Consider the following 22018-nt stretch of genomic DNA (forward strand, 5'->3'; position numbering starts at 1 on the left):
GGCCTATATCTGTCTCTATCCATCAGCTCCCTAAGTGTCCAAATCTTGGCCTTGTCGACCTTCTCTGGAACATCATGGGTCATTCATCCTCTAAACTCCGTGGGATAGCAAGACTTAGGCCCCAAAGACGACCGAGATTCCCCAAATGGGATCTCCCCCTTGTTCCCAACTCACTGTCTGACTCCAGTACTTTAGGATCCGCTCCTCTGTCAAGGACCTTTCTGCAAAAGCTGCCTTCCTGGTTGCCATCACTTCAGCCAAAAGGGCTTCTGAGAATGGGTCCTTGGGTCATGAAGAACCATTTCTGACTTTCTTCCCGGATCGGGTGGTCCTCATCCCTATGCTCGGCTCAAACCCAGAAGTCACCTCAGTGTTCCATGAAAATCTGGAAATTGTCCTACCTACATATTGGGCCCAAGGGTCCCCTGAAGCACATCCTCTAGATGTAGGTGAATTACTGAAGGAATACCTGCAAGCTACTTCCTCCTTTAGACACTCCAACTACCTATTTGTCTTGCACTCTGGCGGTGACAGTACATTCCACCAGGCATATGGTGGCTTCGTGGGCAGTAGCCTGGCATGTGGCTACAGATGTCATCTGCAAAGCAGCCTCATGGACCTCCATTAATATATTTATGTCACATTACTGTATAGAGTCTGTCTCCATCTCCTGTGAACTTTGGTTTAAGAGTCCTGTCAATTGAGGGGTTCAATTAAATTTTTTTCTTTGATCAGCATTCATACCTGTGTGGACTGGCTAGCTATTTCCCACACGTAGGCTTCCATGGAGTCTGTCAGGAAAACGGAAAATGTATTATCAAATACTTACCGTAATTTTCCTTTCCTGATGGACTCCATGGCAGACGGAGGTCCCACCCGTTGGTCAAGAGTTGGATAATTACGGAACGCAGTCTCTAGCAGTAAGCTCAAATTTATGGGAGTGGGGTCCTATAGCATTTTGTTTTCTCTATGGTTTATATCACATAATATTTCTTTAGAAGAATATGTAGATGCTTAGGGCTTGTTTGAGTGGCAAGCTTTTTTTTCACCTGCCATACTTATTTTTATACCTGGGAGACAGCTTTGACTTTTTCTGGACGTTTGATGCATCCTTTGAAGCTGAATCCACTAGTTAAGGAAACTGACAGAGATCTTGCTACTACAAAAGAATGAATACCTAGAGGATACTGTATGTGTCAAAATTATTACTGTGAACACAGGAAATGTTTTAAATGCAGGGAACTAAAATTTGAAGTCAACACTTCCTCTAATAAATAACACTAGATTTGAATTAGAATCTTTTAGAATGTGTTAATGTTAGAAATGTTAATTAATTAGACTCGTATCATTTTCTGTTTACATTTGGAAAAAATTACATGGGGATGAGCAGATCACCCTTTGATAATGCACCATCCCAGAATTGAGAAGATCAGTAAGAAGAAATTTACAATTTGATAAGGATACCAATTAAATGACTTGGTTGGTTGGTATGAACCTGATTACAACACACAAACACATGACACATCATACACTCTCTTTACATCTATCAAATGATAATGTAAGGTTTGACTACTATGAATTGTCATATATTGACTGTTTAATAACATTCTAAACAGTTCTGAAGTGCAAGTTAACCATAGATTTCAGCTATCTTTAAAACTCAAGCCAAAGCATATAATTTATTCTTGAGTAGAGTGGAAAATTCGTTTTTTTTTTTTTTTTTTTTTTTTAGTGTTGTTTGTGACCCCCATAAGGCAGATTTTCCCTCGCTTCATTTCTCAGTGACACCAGGACAAGACACTGGGGTTCTCACATGTAATCTTAATATGGTGCTTTCGCAAGTGTAAATGAACCCTTAAGGTAGGCTTAGAAAAAGTGATAGATTTTTGTGTGCAGAAAAGCTTATGTAATGTAAGAGTTTATTTTTTTAAATAATGATCCTTTTTACTTATGTTTATGTATCCATATGAGATTTTCCCATGTAGCAGAGTAATTAGGAGTATTTTGGGCTTTGGGATATGTGTACACTGTTGGCCTGTGTTACCTACTCCTAACTCCTGAACACTGTGAATTACTTACTCCTGACCCCTGCACACTGTGTGTTATTTACTCCTGATCTCTGTGCATTACTTACTCCTGACCCCTGCGCACTGTGCCTTACTTACTCCTGTACAGTGTAAGGCTTGGGTTACATTTAATCATACTCTTTTATGCCCATTCCACTGTTAGCAAAATTTTGACCATACGCACTGTGTGTGGCATCCTCACCCTTCTCCGGGGGCCAAGGTGCATGAATAACCACTTGCCAGCCAGCCAATGTCATTATACTGCGGGGGGTCGGCACGATCCCACGAACCATCGTAGATATACGTCCGATATAGCAGGATAGTAGGTACGCACGTGTGCGCCGCCTGGGTGCGATGACCGCCGGCCATGAGTGATCGTGGGCACCAGAGGAAAAACAGAGACGTGTGTGTGTAAACACATCCCAGTTCTGTGAGAAGATAAGAGAGAGATGGTGAGTTCCTACAAGCTGGGAACCACGATCTCTCATCTCCTATATTTAGTCCCATCCCCCACGGTTAGAGCATACACATAGGGAACACAGTTAACCCCTTTATCGCCCCCTAGAGTTAACCTCTTCCCTGCCAGTGACATTTATACAGTAATCAGTGCACTTTTATAGCACTGATCGCTGTACAATTGTCAATCACCCCAAAAATGTGTCAAAAGTGTCCGATGTGTCTGCCATAATGTCACAGTCTCCATAAAAATCGCAGATCGCCATTACTAGTAAAAAATAATAATAAGAATGCCATAAATCTAGCCCCTATTTTGTAGGTGCTATAATTTTGCGCAAACCAATCAATATATGCTTTTTGCCATTTTTATTACCAAAAATATGAAGAATACATATCGGCTGAAACAGAGGAAAAAATTAGCTTTTTTTAAAAAAAAAACGGGGCTATTTATTACAGCAAAAAGTACAAAATATTGTGTTTTTTTTTTTAAATTGTCGCTTTTTTTTTGTTTACAGCGCAAAAAAAAAAAAACGCAGAGATTATCAAATATCACCAAAAGAAAGCTCTATTTGTGGGAAAAAAAGGTCATCAATTTTGTTTGGGTACAGCGTTGCATGACTGCGCAATTGTCAGTTAAGGCGACGCAGTGCCGTATCGCAAAAATGACCTGGTCATTGAGCAGCCAATTCTTCCGGGGCTGAAGTTGTTAAAAGTGTTGAATGCTGATGAGTCTTATGGAGGCTTTGGCACTAGAAGGGAGGGAAGGTGAGAGGTGTGTGTACCATCTTTTCTTCTACAAGGACCTACCACTGGAAATAATGGAGATCTGATATGGTTTCTTTACCTTGCTCCATTAAACCTTTGTACACTGCAAACTATGCATAAACACAGGATTACTTAATTCCAGTATTGCACGATTCATGGAGTAACCCTTTTTCACTGTGAACCATTAATCCACTGGGATAAAATGGTGTAACCTTAAACCACATTGATAAAGTAATGTATTACTATCAATACAAGGATACAGTTTAAGGCTTTGTGTCTGGGAGATGTTTTAGCTGTGCCTGGTCTCGGAGAGGGCATCTTCTTGTATATTTCTCCAAGCTTTAGGTCACGTGCCGCGGGTGAGTAGTTGTTTGCTATGGAGTTGCTGGGGTTACGGTGAAAACGCTGCTCTTTGAAAGGGGCTGCCAAAGTCCAAGACTGGCTTTGCATCAGTGGAGGGTAGTTACTGTGCTTGAGGATCATCTGCAAAAGATTAGATAACAAGTTAAAAACACTTTCTTCAAGTTTATGTAATGATCTAGGATGTCATTACAAATGTTACCCACACTGAAATGATCAGCTTGATATACACAATAAACATCTACACATAACAAGAATATAAAAGGCAGGCTGATCTTTTGATATCAAGCATACAGTACTACACTAATTTGAAAGGAAGGATTTAATCAGTTTTGCACATGTTAAAGAATTTTTATATAAATAATAATGTATCAAACAAAGACAAATGAAATAGAATATATAAGCTTTTAATATTATATTATAGTTTTAATATGATATACTATTCTTTACAAGTTGTGAGGTTTCAACAATGTAAGAAAAGGCCACAGGAAAATGCTTAATAGACAAAGCAGGCATTTTGCTAGCACAGTACTCACATATCTATACATCAATACTGTAAAGTGTCAAAAACATATATAATAATGAACCTTCAATTTAAAAATAAATAAACACACTTAGTGAAAAAATACCCATCAAAAGTCTCTAATATTTCAAACTGTCCGGAGATCATCCATTATCATCGGTGAGTGTGACAAGTATCAACACCAACTTTCTCCACCAGACCACCACGTAGGCTTTATTTTACATTCACCAGAAGTATAAGACCCTCTTAGTATATCAGGTCACATTTTTGTGCACTTTTTGTATTCTATTAGTCCCCAATATATTTGCTCAACCTCCAGCTCACCATCATAATTCACATAGCATAGTATCCAGACAGCATATGAAAAAGACATGCAATGCTCCAATCAGTATTGCACCATTAACCACTTAAAGTGGTTGTAAACCCTTAAAAACCACTTTGACCTACAGGTAAGCCTAGATTAAGGTTTACCTGTAGGTCCAAGAAATATCTCCTAAACCTACACGGTTTAGGAGATATTTGCCAAAAGACAGGCACCGCTGTCTACGGCGCATACGCCATAGACAGCGGCGCGTAGGCGCACTGAGCACGCTGCTGTCAACGGCGGTATGCCACGTCATCGCAGCTTTGTCGAATGACAGCGACAGAGCAGCGAGACCCACCAAGAAGATGGATGCTCCAGACTACAGGTGACAGCGGTGACTTCGCTGGCTCCTGTTTCAGGTAAGTGACACATAATGGACTATGCGATGCATAGTAGTCCATTATGCTTTACCTTTGCAGGGAATCAAAGAGGAAGTAAACCCATCAGGGTCGAGTAAATTGATACCCACATATCACGCTTCAAAATTGCACCCGCTTGTGGAATGGCGACAAACTTTTAGCCTTAAAAATCTCCATAGGCAACGTTTAAAAAAATTTCTACAGGTTGCATGTTTTGAGTTAGAGATGGCGAGAATTATTGCTCTTGCTCTACCGATCGCGGAGATACCTTGCGTGTGTGGTTTGAACACAGTTTTCATATGCATTCGCGAGCTTAGCGGGAGAGGGCACGCTTAAAATGTATTTATTTTAATGTAAACATCCCTTGTAATAGAAAAAAAACATGACATGACCTCTTAAATATATAGTTACATAGTTAGTCAGGTTGAAAAAAAGACAAGTCCATCCAGTTCATCCTTAAAAACAAATAAATAAAATAAAAAATAATCGTACAATCCAAATACCCAATTTTATGCCCACAATTGATCCAGAGGAAGGCGAAAAAAAACCCCAGCAGAGCATGCTCCAATTTGCTACAGCAGGGGAAAAAAATTCCTTCCTAAACCCCCAAGAGGCAATCGGATTTTCCCTGGATCAACTTTACCCATGTTAGTACCCAGTTATATTATGTACATTCAGGAAAGTATCCAGGCCTTTCTTAACCCTTTCATGACTAAGCCTATTTTTGGAATTTGGTGTTTACAAGTTAAAATACATATTTTTTGCTAGAAAATTACTTGGAACCCTCAAACATTATATAGATTTTTTTAGCAGAGGCTCTAGAGAATAAAACGGCGATTGTTGCAATATTTTATGTCACACGGTATTTGCGCAGTGGTGTTTTAAACGCAACTTTTTGGGAAAAGGGACACTTTCATGAATAAAAAAAAAACAAAACAGTAAAATTAGCCCAATTTTTTTGCGAAATGTGAAAGATAATGTTACGCCGAGTAAATAGATACCAAACATGTCACACTTTATAATTGCGCGCACTTGTAGATTGACGACAAAGTACGGTACCTAAAAATCTCAATAGGCGACGCTTTAAAAAAATGTTACGGTTACCAGGTTAGCGTTACAGAGGAGGTCTACTGCTAGAATTATTGCTCTCGCTCTGACGATCGCGGCGATACCTCACATGTGTGACTTGAACACCGTTTACGTACGCGGGCGCGACTTCCGTATGCGTTTTCTTTGCTTCGCGAGCTTGCGGGGACGGCGGGCGCTTTGAAAAATTTTTTTTTATTTTTTTATTTATTTTATTTATTTTTAAATGACTAAATTGTTTAAAAAAAAAAAAAAAAATTTGATCACTTTTATTGCTGTCACAAGGAATGTAAACATCCCTTGTGACAGTAATAGGTGGTGACAGGTCCTCTTTATGGAGGGATCGGGGGTCTAAAAGACCCCCACCCCTCCTTTACACTTCAATGTATTCAGATCGCCGAAAACGGCGATTCTGAATACCGGATATTTTTTTAAAACCGGCGCCATTGGCAGCCGAGTAAACGGGAAGTGATGTCATGACGTCGCTTCCGTGTTTACGATGAGGAGACTGGAACGAAGCCGATTACGGCTTCGTTCCAGTTCCTCCCCAGCAGCCAGAGCCGACGGATCTTTAATCGGTGCTCCCGATCGAGCGGGAGCACCGGTAACAGCGGCGAGAGGCGGCGGGAGGGGGGGGACGTCCCCTCCCGCTCCTCCGGCATAACAGCCGAGCGGCTTTTAGCCGCATCGGTTGTTATGCCTGGATAGCCAATCGCCTGCTGTAAAAAACGGTACCGGGATGATGCCTGCAGGTGCGGGCATCATCCCGGTATAACCCCCGGAAGCCGAGTACGCAGATGTGCGTACGCTCGGCGGGAAAGGGTTAAAGCAATCTACTGAGCTGGCCAGAACCACCTCTGGCGGGAGTCTATTCCACATTTTCACAGCTCTAACTGTGAAGAAACCTTTCCGTACTTGAAGATGAAATCTCTTTTCCTCTAGACGTAAAGAGTGCCCCCTTGTCCTCTGGGTTGACCGTACAGAGAACAGCTCAACACCAAGTTCACTATATGGACCCCTAATATATTTAAACATGTTGATCATATCCCCCCTTATTCTCCTCTTCTCAAGAGTGAATAAATTCAGTTCCTCTAATCTTTCCTCATAGCTGAGTTCCTTCATGCCTCTTATCAGTTTGGTTGCCCTTCTCTGCACTTTCTCCAGTTCCCCCGATATCCTTTTTGAGAACTGGTGCCCAAAACTGAACTGCATATTCCAGGTGAGGTCTTACTAATGATTTGAACAGGGGCAAAATTATATCTCTCTCTCTGGAGTCCATACCTCTCTTAATACAAGAAAGGACTTTGCTCGCTTTGGAAACCGCAGCTTGGCATTGCATGCTATTATTGAGCTTATGATCTAACAAAACCCCCAGATCCTTCTCCACTATGGATCCCCCCAGTTGTACTCCCCCTAGCATGTATGATGCATGCATATTCTTAGCCCCCAAGTGCATAACTTTACATTTATCAACATTAAACCTCATCTGCCACATAGTCGCCCAATTAGACAGTGTATTGAGGTCGGCTTGTAAATTGGAGACATCCTGTAAGGACGTTATTCCACTGCATAGCTTGGTGTCATCTGCAAAGACAGAAATGTTACTTTTGATCCCAGACCCAATATCATTTATAAAGATGTTAAAAAGTAAGGGTCCCAGCACTGAACCTTGGGGTACACCACTGATAACCTTAGACCATTCAGAGTAAGAATCATTAACCATGACTCTCTGAATTCTGTCTTTTAGCCAATTTTCTATCCATTTACAAACTGATATTTCCAAACCTGTAGACTTTACCTTACACATGAGCCGTGTGTGCGGAACTGTATCGAACGCTTTTGCAAAATCCAAGTATACCACGTCCACCGCCACCCCTCTGTCCAAGGTTTTACTTACCTCCTCATAAAAAGAAATCAGATTTGTCTGACAACTTCTGTCTTTCATGAATCCATGTTGTCTGTTGCTTAAAGTGTTTTTGTTCAGCAAGAACTCGTCGATGTGGTCTTTCATTAAACGCTCCAGTATATTCCCAGCTATAGAAGTTAATCTAACAGGTCTATAGTTACTTGGTAAAGACTTTGATCCCTTTTTAAATATAGGCACCACGTTCGCCCTGCGCCAATCCAGTGGGACTATTCCCGTCATTAATGAGTCCCTAAAAATTAGATACAATGGCTCTGAAATTACAGAGCTCAATTCTTTTAGGATCCGTGGGTGGATGTCATCACAGCCAGGTGCTTTATCCGCCTTTATTCTGTCCAAATATTTCTGGACCATATCACTTTTGAGCCATTGTGGATCATTTGGGGCTGTGTCACTATCACCCCCATTATGGACATGCGCTCCCCCATGCTCTTTTGTGTACACAGAGCTGAAGAAAGTATTTAATAAATTAGCCTTCTCTTTGTCCCCAGTCACCCACTCTAGATTATTTTGTAAAGGGCCTACATGCTCAGACTTGACCTTTTTACTATTAATATATTTGAAGAATTTTTTGGGGTTTGTCCTACTATCTTTTGCAATCTGTCGCTCGTTTTGAATTTTTGCATCCTTGATTTCCTTTTTACATATTCTGTTAAATTCTTTGTAACATTTAAATGACACTAGTGATCCTTCATTTTTATATTTTTTAAAAGATCTTCTCTTATAGTTTATAGCTTTTTTAACTTTGGCTGTGAGCCACATAGGTTTTGTTTTTAGCCTTTTAAACTTATTGCCCATGGGAATATACTTTGCAGTAAGGTCCCAAACAACTTTTTGAAGAATTCCCATTTCTGCTCTGTGCCCATTGAAGCAAATATTCTCTCCCAGTCTAAGTCCTGGAGAGCAGCCCTCATCCTTGGAAAATTTGCTCTCTTGAAGTTAAGTGTTTTTATCTTACCCGTATGTATTTCTTGTTTAGCGCTAACATCAAAGGAAATCATGTTATGATCACTGCTACCCAGGTGTTCCTTTATCTGGACATTAGTAATAAGCTCTGCATGGTTTGAGATGAGTGAGATGGTTATGATATGAGATCTGGGGTCAAAAAGACCTCACATCTCATATTTACACTAAAATGCAATAAAAACTAAAATAAAAATGTTGTAATTTGAAAAAATCCCCCGCCAAAAATATCCCTTTAAGAGCTATGGGTGGAAGTGACGGTTTGACATTGCTTCCAACCTGCAATGGTATGGAGACAGGTGGGGGCCATCTTCCCCTCACTCGTCTCCATACCCAGGAAGGAGAAGCATCCGATTGCCACTGACAGGCGGAGGGCACCAGAGAGCGGCGGGAGGGACCAGCGGACCGCCCACTGAAGAAGAGGATACTGGGTTATGGCAGCTAGCTGCTGCCATAGCAACGATATTCCACTTCAAAGAGGACGTATATCGGCACGCGGCGTTCCGGAAGTGGTTAAAAATGCTTTTTAAGTAAAATCAAAACATGCCACTGACAAATGCAATTGCATTTCATGATGCAACAAATCTGCACCCAAATGACAAGCTTTGATAATTGTAACTCCTGCGCTGCTGAATATGATCTACCACGCAAGTATTTATAATTTTTTGTTATTTACATTTGCTGGCCAAGACAGCCCATATCTTCCCTGGCCGGCAGAACACATTGATTACTGCTAGCATCTAAAGCCAACGGCAGTATTTGAATGTAAAAAAAAAAAAAATGGATCAACTTGGATACAATCAGCCTGCTCAAACATGGATTGAATCTGAGCTGGTGCCTGCTTAACAGACCAAATTTTGATCTATGCATAGCCAGCTTAAGCATTGATTGTTTAAAAACTGACACTGGGAGGTGAAGCTGATGTGTTAGGACTAGTATAGTTCTCCATCAGACCCTCTGGGTAGAGCTGTGAGGTGGGGATCAGTGGTAGAGCACTGGACTGTAGATCAAGAGGTCCTTGGTTTTGGCCTTTTGATTAATGACAATGTTTTCCACCAGGGCTGTTGTATTGAGTGGGTGGGAATGTGATGCCATTCAAAAAAGGATGGGGTGAACTTTACAGGTATATTTTTTAGCAGGTTCCCCATCAGGTCCATCTCTTCACCCTTTTTATTTATTTTTTTAAATATCTTGAATTTATTTGATTTTGATTGGATGTAGGCTGTATCAGTTTTTTCACCAATCACAGCTGCAGTTTCCTATCAAGTCCTCTTACTTTCTGTTTGATTGGTTCATGATGTTTTGATGTGGCAGTTTCTAATTGGTTATGGGAAGGATTTTAACATGTGCTTGTGTTTTTTGCGTTGCATACATTGGCATTATATGGATTTTATGCTGGGATGCTGCCTTTTTGATATAAAAATGGCGCCTTTATTTTTTTTTTATGAAACACTTTTTGAAATCCTTGGTGGGGGACACCTTTATTTAGAAAATGTTTTAGTTAACATTGTTCGTGCTATTGACTTGGTCACTATAGCACAGGGCTCTCTATTGAGTTATTTTCTATGTACCATTATATCATTCAAGCAGTAATTGCATATTGATGGATAAAGAGGAGCTAAACTGTTAAAAGTGTAGCCAACAAAGTAAGCAGATGGTTAGTTGTAGTGATGGCGAACGGTTCGCCCCGGTGGTCGTTTCACGGCGAATTTCGGCTGTTTGCGGTCCGCCCGTTCGGCAGACTATTGGCGCCGTTCGCCCGACGGACTTCCGTGTTTACTGTGTAAAAGAACTTTGACCTATGATGACACATCCATCATGGGGTACAGGACAGCCAATTGAGACATTACAGCACATGGACACTTGGACATTCCCCCTAACTTATAAAAGCACCCGATCCGGCGGCCATTTTACATTCTTTCTTCTGTCACTATAGGGAGAGGTTGCTGTGTGGAGCAGGGAGAGATTAAAGTGACCCAAATCGCTAGCTATTTGGTACACAAAAGTTCTTTTCAGGACTGGTATAGGTGTTAGGTGTAGTTCAGGATAGGCAGTGCTGTGCTAGTGATTGTTGCAGCAGCCTGAGTGTCTTTTGTCAGTTTAGAGAAAGGGACAGGACGGTGTGTGCTGCAGGGACAGCCAGTTTAGTCATTAGCTGTTACTATCAGGTCCACAAAAGTTCTATTTCAATTATTGTTCCAGTAGCCTCTGTTTTGTCAGTTTATATAGGGACAGGCAGGAAGCAGTGTGTGAGGCAGTGAGGGTCAGTTTAATCAGTAGCTGTTACTATTAGTTCCACAAAGGTTATTTTCAGGACTGGTATCAGTGGTATGGTAATAGGCTTGTACACGTATAATATTCTTTCTTCCAAATATAGAAAGAATATTATACTTGACTGCTGCCCTTCTGCTGCAGTCTGCTAATCATTCACAACCCACTTGTTCCACAAAGCTCCTTATAAGGACTGGTAACTTGGTCTGTCTAGGGTGCTACAGTACATAGGGTTGAGTGAGGTACAGTCTGCCATTCTATAAGGACTGGTATAGGTCCACAATACATAGGGTTGAGGTGCACTACTGCTGACCGCTGCCCTATACTGCAGCAGTCCTTCATCGGTATAGGGACTGACGTACAGTCTGCTAATCACTCACACACAACCTACTTGGTCCACAAAAGGTCCTTATAAGGACTGGTAAGGTATAGGGTACTAAAGTACATAGGGTTGAGTGAGGTACAGTCTGCCATTCTATAAGGACTGGTATCGGTCCACAATACATAGGGTTGAGGTGCACTACTGCTGACCGCTGCCCTATACTGCAGCAGTGCTTTATCGGTATAGGGACTGACGTACAGTCTGCTAATCACTCACACACAACCTACTTGGTCCACAAAAGTCCTTATAAGGACTGGTAACTTGGTCTGTCTAGGGTGCTACAGTACATAGGGTTGAGTGAGGTACAGTCTGCCATTCTATAAGGACTGGTATAGGTCCACAATACATAGGGTTGAGGTGCACTACTGCTGACCGCTGCCCTATACTGCAGCAGTCCTTCATCGGTATAGGGACTGAGAGTTTTGTCACAGGGTCATTTAAAAAATGACAGGCAGAGGAAGAGGCAGGCCCTTCCGCAGGGGTGGTAGGGGTAGGGCAGGAGCAACAGGCTTGAGCCAAAGTGGGAAGTTGCAGAAGGTGCGTTCAATTACTTTAAAGGACGCACCAGACTTGGTTGAGTGGCTCGCTCAACCTTACTCTTCTGCACCCTCCTCATCCTCTCGATCTGCACCCTCTTCTTCACTCTCTGCTATGTGCACCCCCAAAGACACTACCACCACCACCACCACATACCTTCCGCTTGAGTCACAGGAATTATTTTCCGATCCATATCAAGACATTTCTGATACGCAGCCACTCTTGGTATTGGATCAGGAAGAGGAGGCAGCAACAACCGCTACTCAGCAGTCTGACGACAGTACCCAGATCAGCCCAAGGAGGAGGTACGTCCCCGGTGTTGCTGCCTACTCCCAGATCTCTACTTATAGCGGTGGGGAAGGTGACGTTGATGATGACGTGTCTAGTGATGTCACGTGGGTGCCCACAAGAGAGGAAGAGGAGGGGAGTTCAGAGGGAGATATGGACCAGCAGATAGGGAGGAGAAGCAGGAATAACTTACATTGCACAGGAGGGACAAAGCAGACTGCAAATGTATCAGGAGCGAGTCATCGACCATGTACGGTCACATCTGGCGCTCCCAGGACACCGGCACATGGCTCCGCAGTGTGGGCTTTTTTTAACGTGTCCGCTGCTGACAATAGTGTTGCTATCTGCAATCTTTGCAGTCAACGCATTAGTCGTGGTAAGCCCAACACTCACCTAGGGACGACCGCCTTAAGGAGGAACATGAGCAGCCATCACCGAGCCGAGTGGGAGCAACGGAACACACAAAGCCACACTGCAGGCTCTCACCATCCAGCCTCGTCTTCTACTTCTTCTCCTCTCTCCTCACAATTGTCCTCCACTCCACCTTCCATCACGCCAAGCTCACGTTTTTCTGCAAAAAGGCAGGCTTCCGTGGACCTAATGTTCGAGCGTAAAAAATGATGACGCCGGATAACCCTCTTGCCCAACGGTTGACGGCTGGCTTGTCAGAACTCATAGCCCGCCAACTACTGCCATATAAACTGGTGGACGCGGAGGCCTTTCGCAAATTTGTGGCCATTGGAACACCACAATGGAAGGTCCCAGGAAGGAAGTATTTCTCAGAGAAGGGCATCCCAGAGCTATATGGCCATGTTCAGTGGCAAGTGAATGTATCTCTGGCACACAGTGTCGGTGCCAAGATACATCTGACCACAGACACGTGGTCTAGCAAACACGGGCAGGGAAAGTATATCACTTTTACTGCCCACTGGGTGAACCTTCTGACAGCCGTCAAGCATGTAACCCGTGGCACCCGTGTAGATTTGGTTTAACCGCCACGGGTTGCATGCAGGGCTGATTCTTCTTCTCCTCCTCCTCCTACTCCATCCTCCTCCCTCTCCTCCTCAGCTGACTCCTCCTTTTCCGCTGCTAGCGTCTCTTCCGCTGCGCCGCCCAAGCTCCCCAGAAGCTATTTGGCATGCCAGGTGAGACGTTGCCATGCCGTGCTGCGTCTGTTGTGCCTGGAAGCCAAGAGCCACACTGGCCCGGCACTCCTTTCAGCTTTGCGTTCACAGGCAGATCAGTGGCTAACACCGCTCAATTTGACAGTTGGTAAAGTGGTGTGTGACAACGGTGCCAATCTGCTTAGCGCATTGAAACAGGGCAAAATCACACACGTGCCATGCATGGCACACGTCTTAAACTTCAAATACCCTGGGGTCCAGGACATCTTGCGGCAGGCAAGGAAAATCTCGGGCCATTTCAGAAGATCTTACACGGCCATGACTCGCCTTGCTGACATTCAGCGGCGACACAATCTGCCGGTCAGACGTCTTATTTGCGATTGCCCGACGCGATGGAACTCAGCCTTCTATATGCTTGATAGGCTGCTCCAGCAGAAACGTGCAGTTAACGTCTACCTGTATGAACTCTGCGGCAGAACCGGTTCTGGGGAGCTGGGGTTTTTTTCACCGCGCCAGTGGCTGCTCATGCGCGACGCATGCAGACTTCTGCGCCCATTTGAGGAGATCACCAAACTGGTCAGTCGCTGCCATGGCGCCATCAGTGACATGGTACCTTATGCCTTCTTTATGGAGCGTGCATTGCGTCGTGTCATTGATCAAGCTGTGGAGGAGCAGGAGCGGGAAGATGAGGAAGTCGCAATGCTGGATGAATTCCCAGGGGGGGCTACTCTATCTGAGACAAGTCAACAACAGGAGTCTGAAGAGGAGTCAGAGGAGGATGGTGCCGGGGCGGATGAGGAGGAGCAATTAGAGCATGCTTTAAACCTTTCTGGGATCCCTGTTGTGCGTGGATGGGGAGAGGAGAATGAAGAGGACGACATTATCCTGGATGATGAGCAGGAGCCAGGCCACCACACCGCTTCCACTTTAGTGCAAATGGGGGCCTTCATGCTCCAGTGTTTTAATAGGGACCCCCATATAAAAAGCATAGGGGTCAAGGACCAGTACTGGGTGGCAACGTACTTAGACCCACGGTACAAACACAAAATGGCAGAAATGTTACCGCCATCACAGAGGGCTGTCAGAATGCAGCACTTCAAGGCCTTGCTTCGAGAAATGCTGCATTCTGCTTTTGCGTGCGCTGGCAGAGGAGCAATTCCCACTCCCAGAGAAGGGGTTGCGGGTACCAATCCAACAGCGCCTGCAAGAAGAGGCCGGTTTGAAGATGTGTTGGTGACTTCGGATATGAGGTCATTCTTTCAGCCGACCCATCGACAGGTGTCATCCGGATCCAGCATCAGGGGACGCCTAGACCGTCAGGTGTCCGACTACATCGGGTTAACGGCCGATGTGGACGCTCTGAGGAGTGATGAACCCCTGGACTACTGGGTGGGCAGGCTTGACCTCTGGCCAGAGCTTGCCCAATTTGCAATCGAACTGTTGGCTTGCCCCTCATCCAGTGTCCTGTCCGAAAGGACGTTCAGCGCAGCAGGGGGGATCGCGACCGATAAGCGTACTCGCCTAGCTCACGACAGTGTTAACTACCTCACATTTCTAAAAATGAATGAGGCATGGATCTCGGAGGAATTCAACACATGTGACCAGTAGACCATGTATATGTCTATAAACAATTTTTTTAATCGAGCACAGAGACCTTCTTTCTTCATTTGGCTCACTTCCTTGTCCAAAAAAAGCACACCGTACTATATGCCCGTACCCTCCTCTTTGAAGAGGTTGAGCGTTGTCATATTTCTACTGGGGCTGCTTATTATGAGGGGCTCCCACCATCCCTGTGCTGTGCTAACATCCTCCTGGGGCTGTACCTCTGCTGTGCATATTATGAGGGGCTCCCACCATCCCTGTGCTATGCTCATTATGAGGGGCTCCCACCATCCCTGTGCTGTGCTGACTTACTCCTGGGGCTGCTTATTATGAGGGGCTCCCACCATCCCTGTGCTATGCTGACATCCTCCTGGGGCTGCTTATTATGAGGGGCTCCCACCATCCCTGTGCTATGCTGACATCCTCCTGGGGCTGCTTATTATGAGGGGCTCCCACCATCCCTGTGCTATGCTGACTTCCTCCTGGGGCTGCTTACGGTGCAGGTGTCAGTGCTGTATATCATGGTGCTGATGTCAGTGCTCTCTGTCACGGTGCTGCTGTCAGTGCTGTATATCACGGTGCTGGTGTGAGTGCTTTATGTCACGCTGCTGATGTCAGTGCTCTCTATCACGGTGCTGTTGTCAGATCACTCTATCACGGTGCAGATGTCATTGCTGTATGTCACGCTGCTGATGTCAGTGCTCTCTATCATGGTGCTGCTGTCAGATGACTCTATCACGGTGCAGGTGTCATTGCTGTATGTCACGCTGCTGGTGATCATCCCCTGCACCCTCTTCTTTGCCTACCCTGGTCCCTGACCTTCCCTCTCCACCATTGCCTTTATGCGCTCCACAGTCCTGAATTGTCACAACAATTTCCCATATAAAAAAAGAATGCTTGTAGTTGTCGATCCCAGATTCACCTCATACATGTGTTATGTCATTGGCCATGTGGTGGGACTATGTTTGCACAGCTATTAATTATTTTGTGGCTGCAAATTTGACCTGTAGGTTTGCGAAGTTCGCCTCCCATTCAAGTCAATGGGGCCCGCCGCGGACGTTCCGGTTCGCGAACTATCGGCCGCGTTCGCGAAACATCCCGTCTGAACTTTGTCCATCACTAGTTGGTTGCATGCATTGCTTGTAGGCTCACTACAGCTAATCGTTTTCCTACTATTGCCTTACAATACATTGTTCTGCACTGCAGGGCTTTGCTTCCTCATGTCAGATGATTGATGATCTAATGACTGATAAGCAGCTAGTCAAAAAGCAGAAGGATGGTTCAGAAAGCACAGATACACAGAATGAATGAAGCAGGGAGATGCCTGCTATAAAGCCTTCTCTCCAGCAAGGAAAACATTGAGAAGCAGAGAAGTGACATCACCAAGTCTCCCTCCAAATATAGTGTGCAAGATATTGGGGAGATTAGGTTAAAGTGGTGCATGCAGTTTTCCAGAAACGTGCCACACCAGACTGCATTTTTAGGGTATGGCAACCCACTTTTATTTAAAGGTAATGAAAAAGTTCAAACAAACAGTAATCTTCCCTCGCAGGGGGGGGGGGGGGGGGGGGGTTCCACCATCACTATATAAACACAAACTTCAGCCTCCTGGCTTAGTCACTGTCAGCTTTGTGCTGTTCAGTCATGGACCACATCTGCCTGCTACAGACGTGCACACACAGGCTGCCACCTGCAGCCTTATGCCCTGTACACACGACCAGTTTTCCCATCGGAATAAAATCTGAAGGTTTTTCCGACGGAGTTCCAATGGAATTCCACTGAAACTGTCACACGATCACACCAAAGTCAGATCGTCAAGAATGCGGTGACGTACAAAACATATGACGGGACTAGAAAAGGGAAGTTCAATAGCCAGTAGCCAATAGCTTCCTTCTCGTACTTGCTTCAGAGCATGTGTCGTTTTTGGTCCATCGGAACAGCATACAGGCGAGTGGTTTTCCCGATCGGAATTGGTTCCGTCGGAAATATTTAGAACATGTTCTATTTCTAGGTCAGTCAGAATTTTCAACGTAAAAAGTCTGATGGGGCATATACACGATCGGATGAAAATCTCCCGTCTGATTTTTTCTGTCAGATATTCCGCTCGTGTGTACACGGCATGAAACTCTGAGACTTTCTGTCTTTCACCTGGAGCCGTCTCCTACTGGGACACTCCCGACCTCCTAGGCCAAACTTCCTGTCTGCTGGGCAGAGCCGTCTCCAAATCTGAGCCCTGAGTTCTAATCCTGGGAAGAATATATATGTCTTTATAAAAACCAGGCTGAAATTGCTAATATACCCAGTGACACAGGGTTGGCTCTCCAGATATCCTCCCCGCCACTTCGCACCAGGAGGAGAAATACAACACGGTTCTTCCTAAAGGGGCACTCCACCCACCTCTTTCTGGGTGTGCTTCCACAATCACTTCTTCCTGACCTTTGGCGTCCTTGATTTTTTCTCTCTAATGGCCGTTCTACCTTTCTCTTCACCTCCCTCAGACCTATTCACTCGGACTGTAGAGGGCCTTCTTCTACACCCACTGTCCGCGACTGACCTCATCCAGCCGGATCTGTTTTTCAGGTTAGCTAATATCTGTGCGTTTACCCTTGGCAATCAACTTCTCAAAAACACAATTCAGAATTGTCAATAACACCAGGAACTCTTATCCCATCGCTTGCTAGAACAGTGTGAGGTGGGACCACACACAGGCCAGCAATTACTCCCTATGGGACTTTCCCACAGTTTCACATTGTCCGCTGTTGTTCAACACTCCATCAGCGACTGTTCTTGCAACAAGCATTTTTCAATAAAAAAATTTTTCACCAGTCCCTGTTACAACTTCTGTTACCGCTGGTATTTTCGTTACCCCTGTCCTGTCCAACAGTGCTCCAGAGTGCTTCTCATACACAACCTTTGTATTAAGAAATCCAGCACACTGAGACAACGTTCCACATCAGCAAAAAACATTACAATAAATGATCCCACCATTTGCAATTTCTGCACAGTACAGCCTGCATTATTCAGCTCCAATCAGTTGTACCCCATGGTACCAGTTCTCCAAATGTAGGAGAGGATGGCAAGATATACATTGTCTGTACACTCCATAAATCTAGTATGTCTTCAAGCACGTCCACTCGTTCAGACACAAGAGGGTTAATCTCTGCAAACAGCCAAAGCACCCTGGCCTATAGGCTGCACAGAAGACACCTGTCACAGATACCAGGCAGGCATCCAGCAGGGGTGATCAGATCAGTTGCCTGCACTTAAAGAAATTGGGACCAGATGAGTGAGTGAAAATGTATATTTATTAAAGATAATGACACACGTGAGAACCAACACCAGTAACCATAAATAAGTAAATGAAACGTAAATTAACACACAGAAAACCCCAAATAACACCCATTTAACTAGCTAGCTATATACAAGTGAAGGGAACACACATAAGCAAAGACAGGGACAAGAGAAAAGGGGAACAGGAAGCCAGGTACTGGGAGCAGTAAGTAATGGGAGCAGGAAGCAGGTGCCAGGGGACAGGTCTCTGGGTCAGGATTCTGGATACTGGGTTCAGGACACGAGGCACAAACAGGTCAGGCTCACGCAGGGCCAAGGCTTGCAGGAGGAATACTAAAGCACTGAGCCTCAGTGAAGTGTGGGCTTATATACTCCCAGCAGTTTCACATCAGGTGCAGCTTGATTATCAGTATGTACCTCTGCTGGGAGACCCGCTGGTGGCCACCATAGCTACAACCTTTGGTGCGAAAAACAACAGTGCCACCAGCAGGTAACACAAGCAATAACAGGTCCTGACATCCTCTCCTGGGACAGCAGCCATAGTATCCACCACACCTTTAGCCACAGAACTTTCTTCCAGCATTGCTTTTAGTCTCTTGGCCAAATCATCCCAATACGTTTGGTTTTGTCGCACTACATCCGCCCAATGAGACCTAGACAGACCAAGAGGCTCAACAGTATCAGAAACACTGCTCTTGTCAATTTTTCACTTCTCAGCATCACATTGCATTAATTCATCTGTTACACTGCACAGCAACAAGTCCTTTTCAGAAGCGGATATCCTTACCGGACTTGCCACCACTTCACTGGCATCAAACACATGATCAGTCTCTTTCACATAAGAAACAGGAACAGTTTTACCAATCCTGGCGACAGGTGTCTGAAACTTCAATTGAGGGTGTTGACCCTCATTGGTTGTGCTCTCACAGGCCAATGCCCCCACCTGGTTGCAGGGCAACATTGCAGGCCAAACAGGTTTCCTGTTGCCAGTGGTCACAGCAGACACCTTTCCAAAAACATTTTAAATGTGGCTCCTCCTTTTAGAATCTTTCCAGTGTTCTCTAGACTGGATTGCTGCTTTGTAATTGTCAATCCTCTCGGTTATGAATCATACATCTGTACACTTCTCTGTACTCCTCTGTAAAAAGCAGCTGCACCAATTCAACCCAGCAGCTTCTGGGCCATGCTTTAACTGAAGCCATGTCAGTCAATGTGATCATTGGGAAACATAGGCTGTAAGAAATCCAATACGCAAATCCTTCCTTCGTTGCCATGGGCAACAGACTTTCAGGCATCCCAGCCCTCTTTGTGGGAACAGTGAGCTTCCTTTTAATAGCAGCGCCACCATCCAGATGACATTTCATCCCTTGTTGCCATGGGTGGCCACTCTCTGCCTGCAGAACATTTTCCCCTTGACTGCCCCTTCTCTGCAGACAGGGACATACAGTTCCTTTTAGAAAAACGTCTAGCGTACTGCCTCCTTAAGGCTGAGACACAGCACACATTTATTTTTATTACACAGCTAAAGCAATACACACACAGTCTCTTGACACTCACAGTTTCCGGCATGGGAGGATCTGGACCAGTGGCCTCTGTGCCCACATCCTCCACCAATTGTAAGATATTGGGTGATTAGGTTCAAGTGGTACATGCAGTTTTCCAGAAACTCGTCACTCCAGACTGTGTTTTTAGGGCATGGCTGCAGTTTCCTATCAAGTCCTTTTACTTGCTGTGTGATTGGTTCATGATTTTTAGATGTGGCAGTTTCTAATTGGCTATGGGAAGTATTTTAACATGTGCTTGTGTTTTGTGCATTGCATATATTGCCATTATATGGATTTTATGCTGGGATGCTGCCTTTTTAATATAAAAACAGCGCCTTTATTTTTATTTTTTATTAAACACTTTTTGAAATCCTTGGTGGGGGACACCATTATTTATAAAATGTTTTAGTTAACATTGATCATGCTATTGAATTGGTGACTATAGCACAGGGCTCTTTATTGAGCCTGTTTGGTGTGCACTTTGTGATTCAGCACATCTTGTTTAAACTGCATTCATAACTGATAACGCATCCAAACAGGATATTACAATGCAGCTTGTAATATTGATATTCAGTTATTTCCTATGTACCATTATATCATTCAAGCAGTCATTGCATATTGATGGGTAAAGAGGAGCAAAACTGTGAAAAGTGGAGCCAAAAAAGTAAGCAGATGGTTAGTTGCATGTATTGCTTGTAGGCTCACTACAGCTAATCGTTTTCATATTATTGCCTTACAATACATTGTTCTGCACTGCAGGGCTTTGCTTCCTCATGTCAGATGATTGCTTCCTCATGTCAGCAGAAGGATGGTTCAGAAAGCACAGATACACAGAATGAATGAAGCAGGAAGATGCCTGCTATGAAGCCTTCTCTGCAGCAAGGAAAACCGTGAGCAGCACAGTAGTGTCATCACCAAGTCTCACTCCAAATATAGTATGTAAGATATCGGGGTGATTAGGTTAAAGTGGTGCATACAGTTTTCCATAAACGTGCCACATCAGACTGCATGTTTAGGGCATGGCAGCCCACTTTTATTTAAAGGTAACGAAAAAGTTCAAACAAACAGTAATCTTCCCTCGCAGGGGGTTCCACCATCACTGTATAAACACAGATGTCATGGTTATGCAGTGATCTTCCTGTGTTTGCTTACCTCCCCTCATGTGTTCAGACTAGAGGCCAGCCACTTCCACCTGGTGGTTTTTATAACCTCTCCTCTAAGCATGGCTCCACCCCAGGCCTTATCAGGGAGCCCTATATTAACCTGTGCACTGCAGGCCATCAGTGCTGATCAACCATTGTGTATTCCTTTGTGTGTTTAGCTTCCTGTTGCCTGCCGTGTGCTCTTCTACTGGTTTCCGTTACCGACTTTGGCGTGTCCTGACTATCCCTGTTTGCCTGTGATCCTGACCTTTTAGCGTGTCCCCGACTATTCTTGTCTGCTTGTGGCCCCGACCTTGGCTTTGTCCCTCACCATCCCTATCCTCCTGTTGCCTACTGTGGGTGTGAGCTGGGGGACCCTGGGGGTCGCGACCTGGAGCCAGTTTCAGCCAAGTCCATCCTCACCACTCGAGGCGCTGGTGAAAACCTGCTGGCTCTTAGACTCCGTGCCCCAGGGAATCTTACGCTCTAACCCCAGTGGGATCTTTCCCCGTCTACAGCAGTCAGCCGTAGGGTCCACAACCTTGCGGTGCACTCCTGATCCCTACGGGGTGCATCTGTCACCTCGCCTCAAGGTGACCCGACAACAGACTTCAGCCTTCTGGCTTACTCACTGTCAGCTTCATGCTGTTCAGTCGCGGGCCACATTTTCCTGCTACAGACGTGCACACAGGCTGCCACCTGCAGCCTTAGACTCCGAGACTTCCTGCCTTTCTCCCGGAGCTATCTCCGACTGGGACCCTCTCGACCTCCTAGGCCAGACTTTGTTTGCCGGGTGGAGCTGTCTCCAAGTCTGAGCCCTGAGCTCTAATCCTAGGAAGAATATAAACCCAGCCCACAGGTGTGCAATCAGCATGCCGATCTTTGTAAAAACCAGGCTAAAACTGCTAATATACCCAGTGACACAGGGTCACCTCTCCACATATGGGACTAGCACCTTAGGGTGGTGGCCA

General features: G+C 44.8%; 1 protein-coding gene across 1 annotated transcript in view; it reads right to left on the bottom strand.

Moving 5' to 3' along the window:
- Positions 1-22018, bottom strand: part of DNAH3 (dynein axonemal heavy chain 3) — a 730495-nt gene that overhangs the window by 556826 nt on the left and 151651 nt on the right. The window contains exons 3-4 of the mRNA XM_077448990.1: positions 3548-3770; positions 1071-1119 (exon numbers count right to left, since the gene is read on the bottom strand). Of these exons, the coding sequence (XP_077305116.1) occupies positions 1071-1119; positions 3548-3770 (272 nt within the window). The remainder of the gene's footprint in view (positions 1-1070; positions 1120-3547; positions 3771-22018) is intronic.

This window comes from Lithobates pipiens, unplaced genomic scaffold, assembly GCF_037356315.1.
Source record: "Lithobates pipiens isolate NorthernLeopardFrog02 unplaced genomic scaffold, aLitPip1_a1.2 Scaffold_22, whole genome shotgun sequence".
Taxonomy (NCBI): Eukaryota; Metazoa; Chordata; class Amphibia; order Anura; family Ranidae; genus Lithobates; species Lithobates pipiens.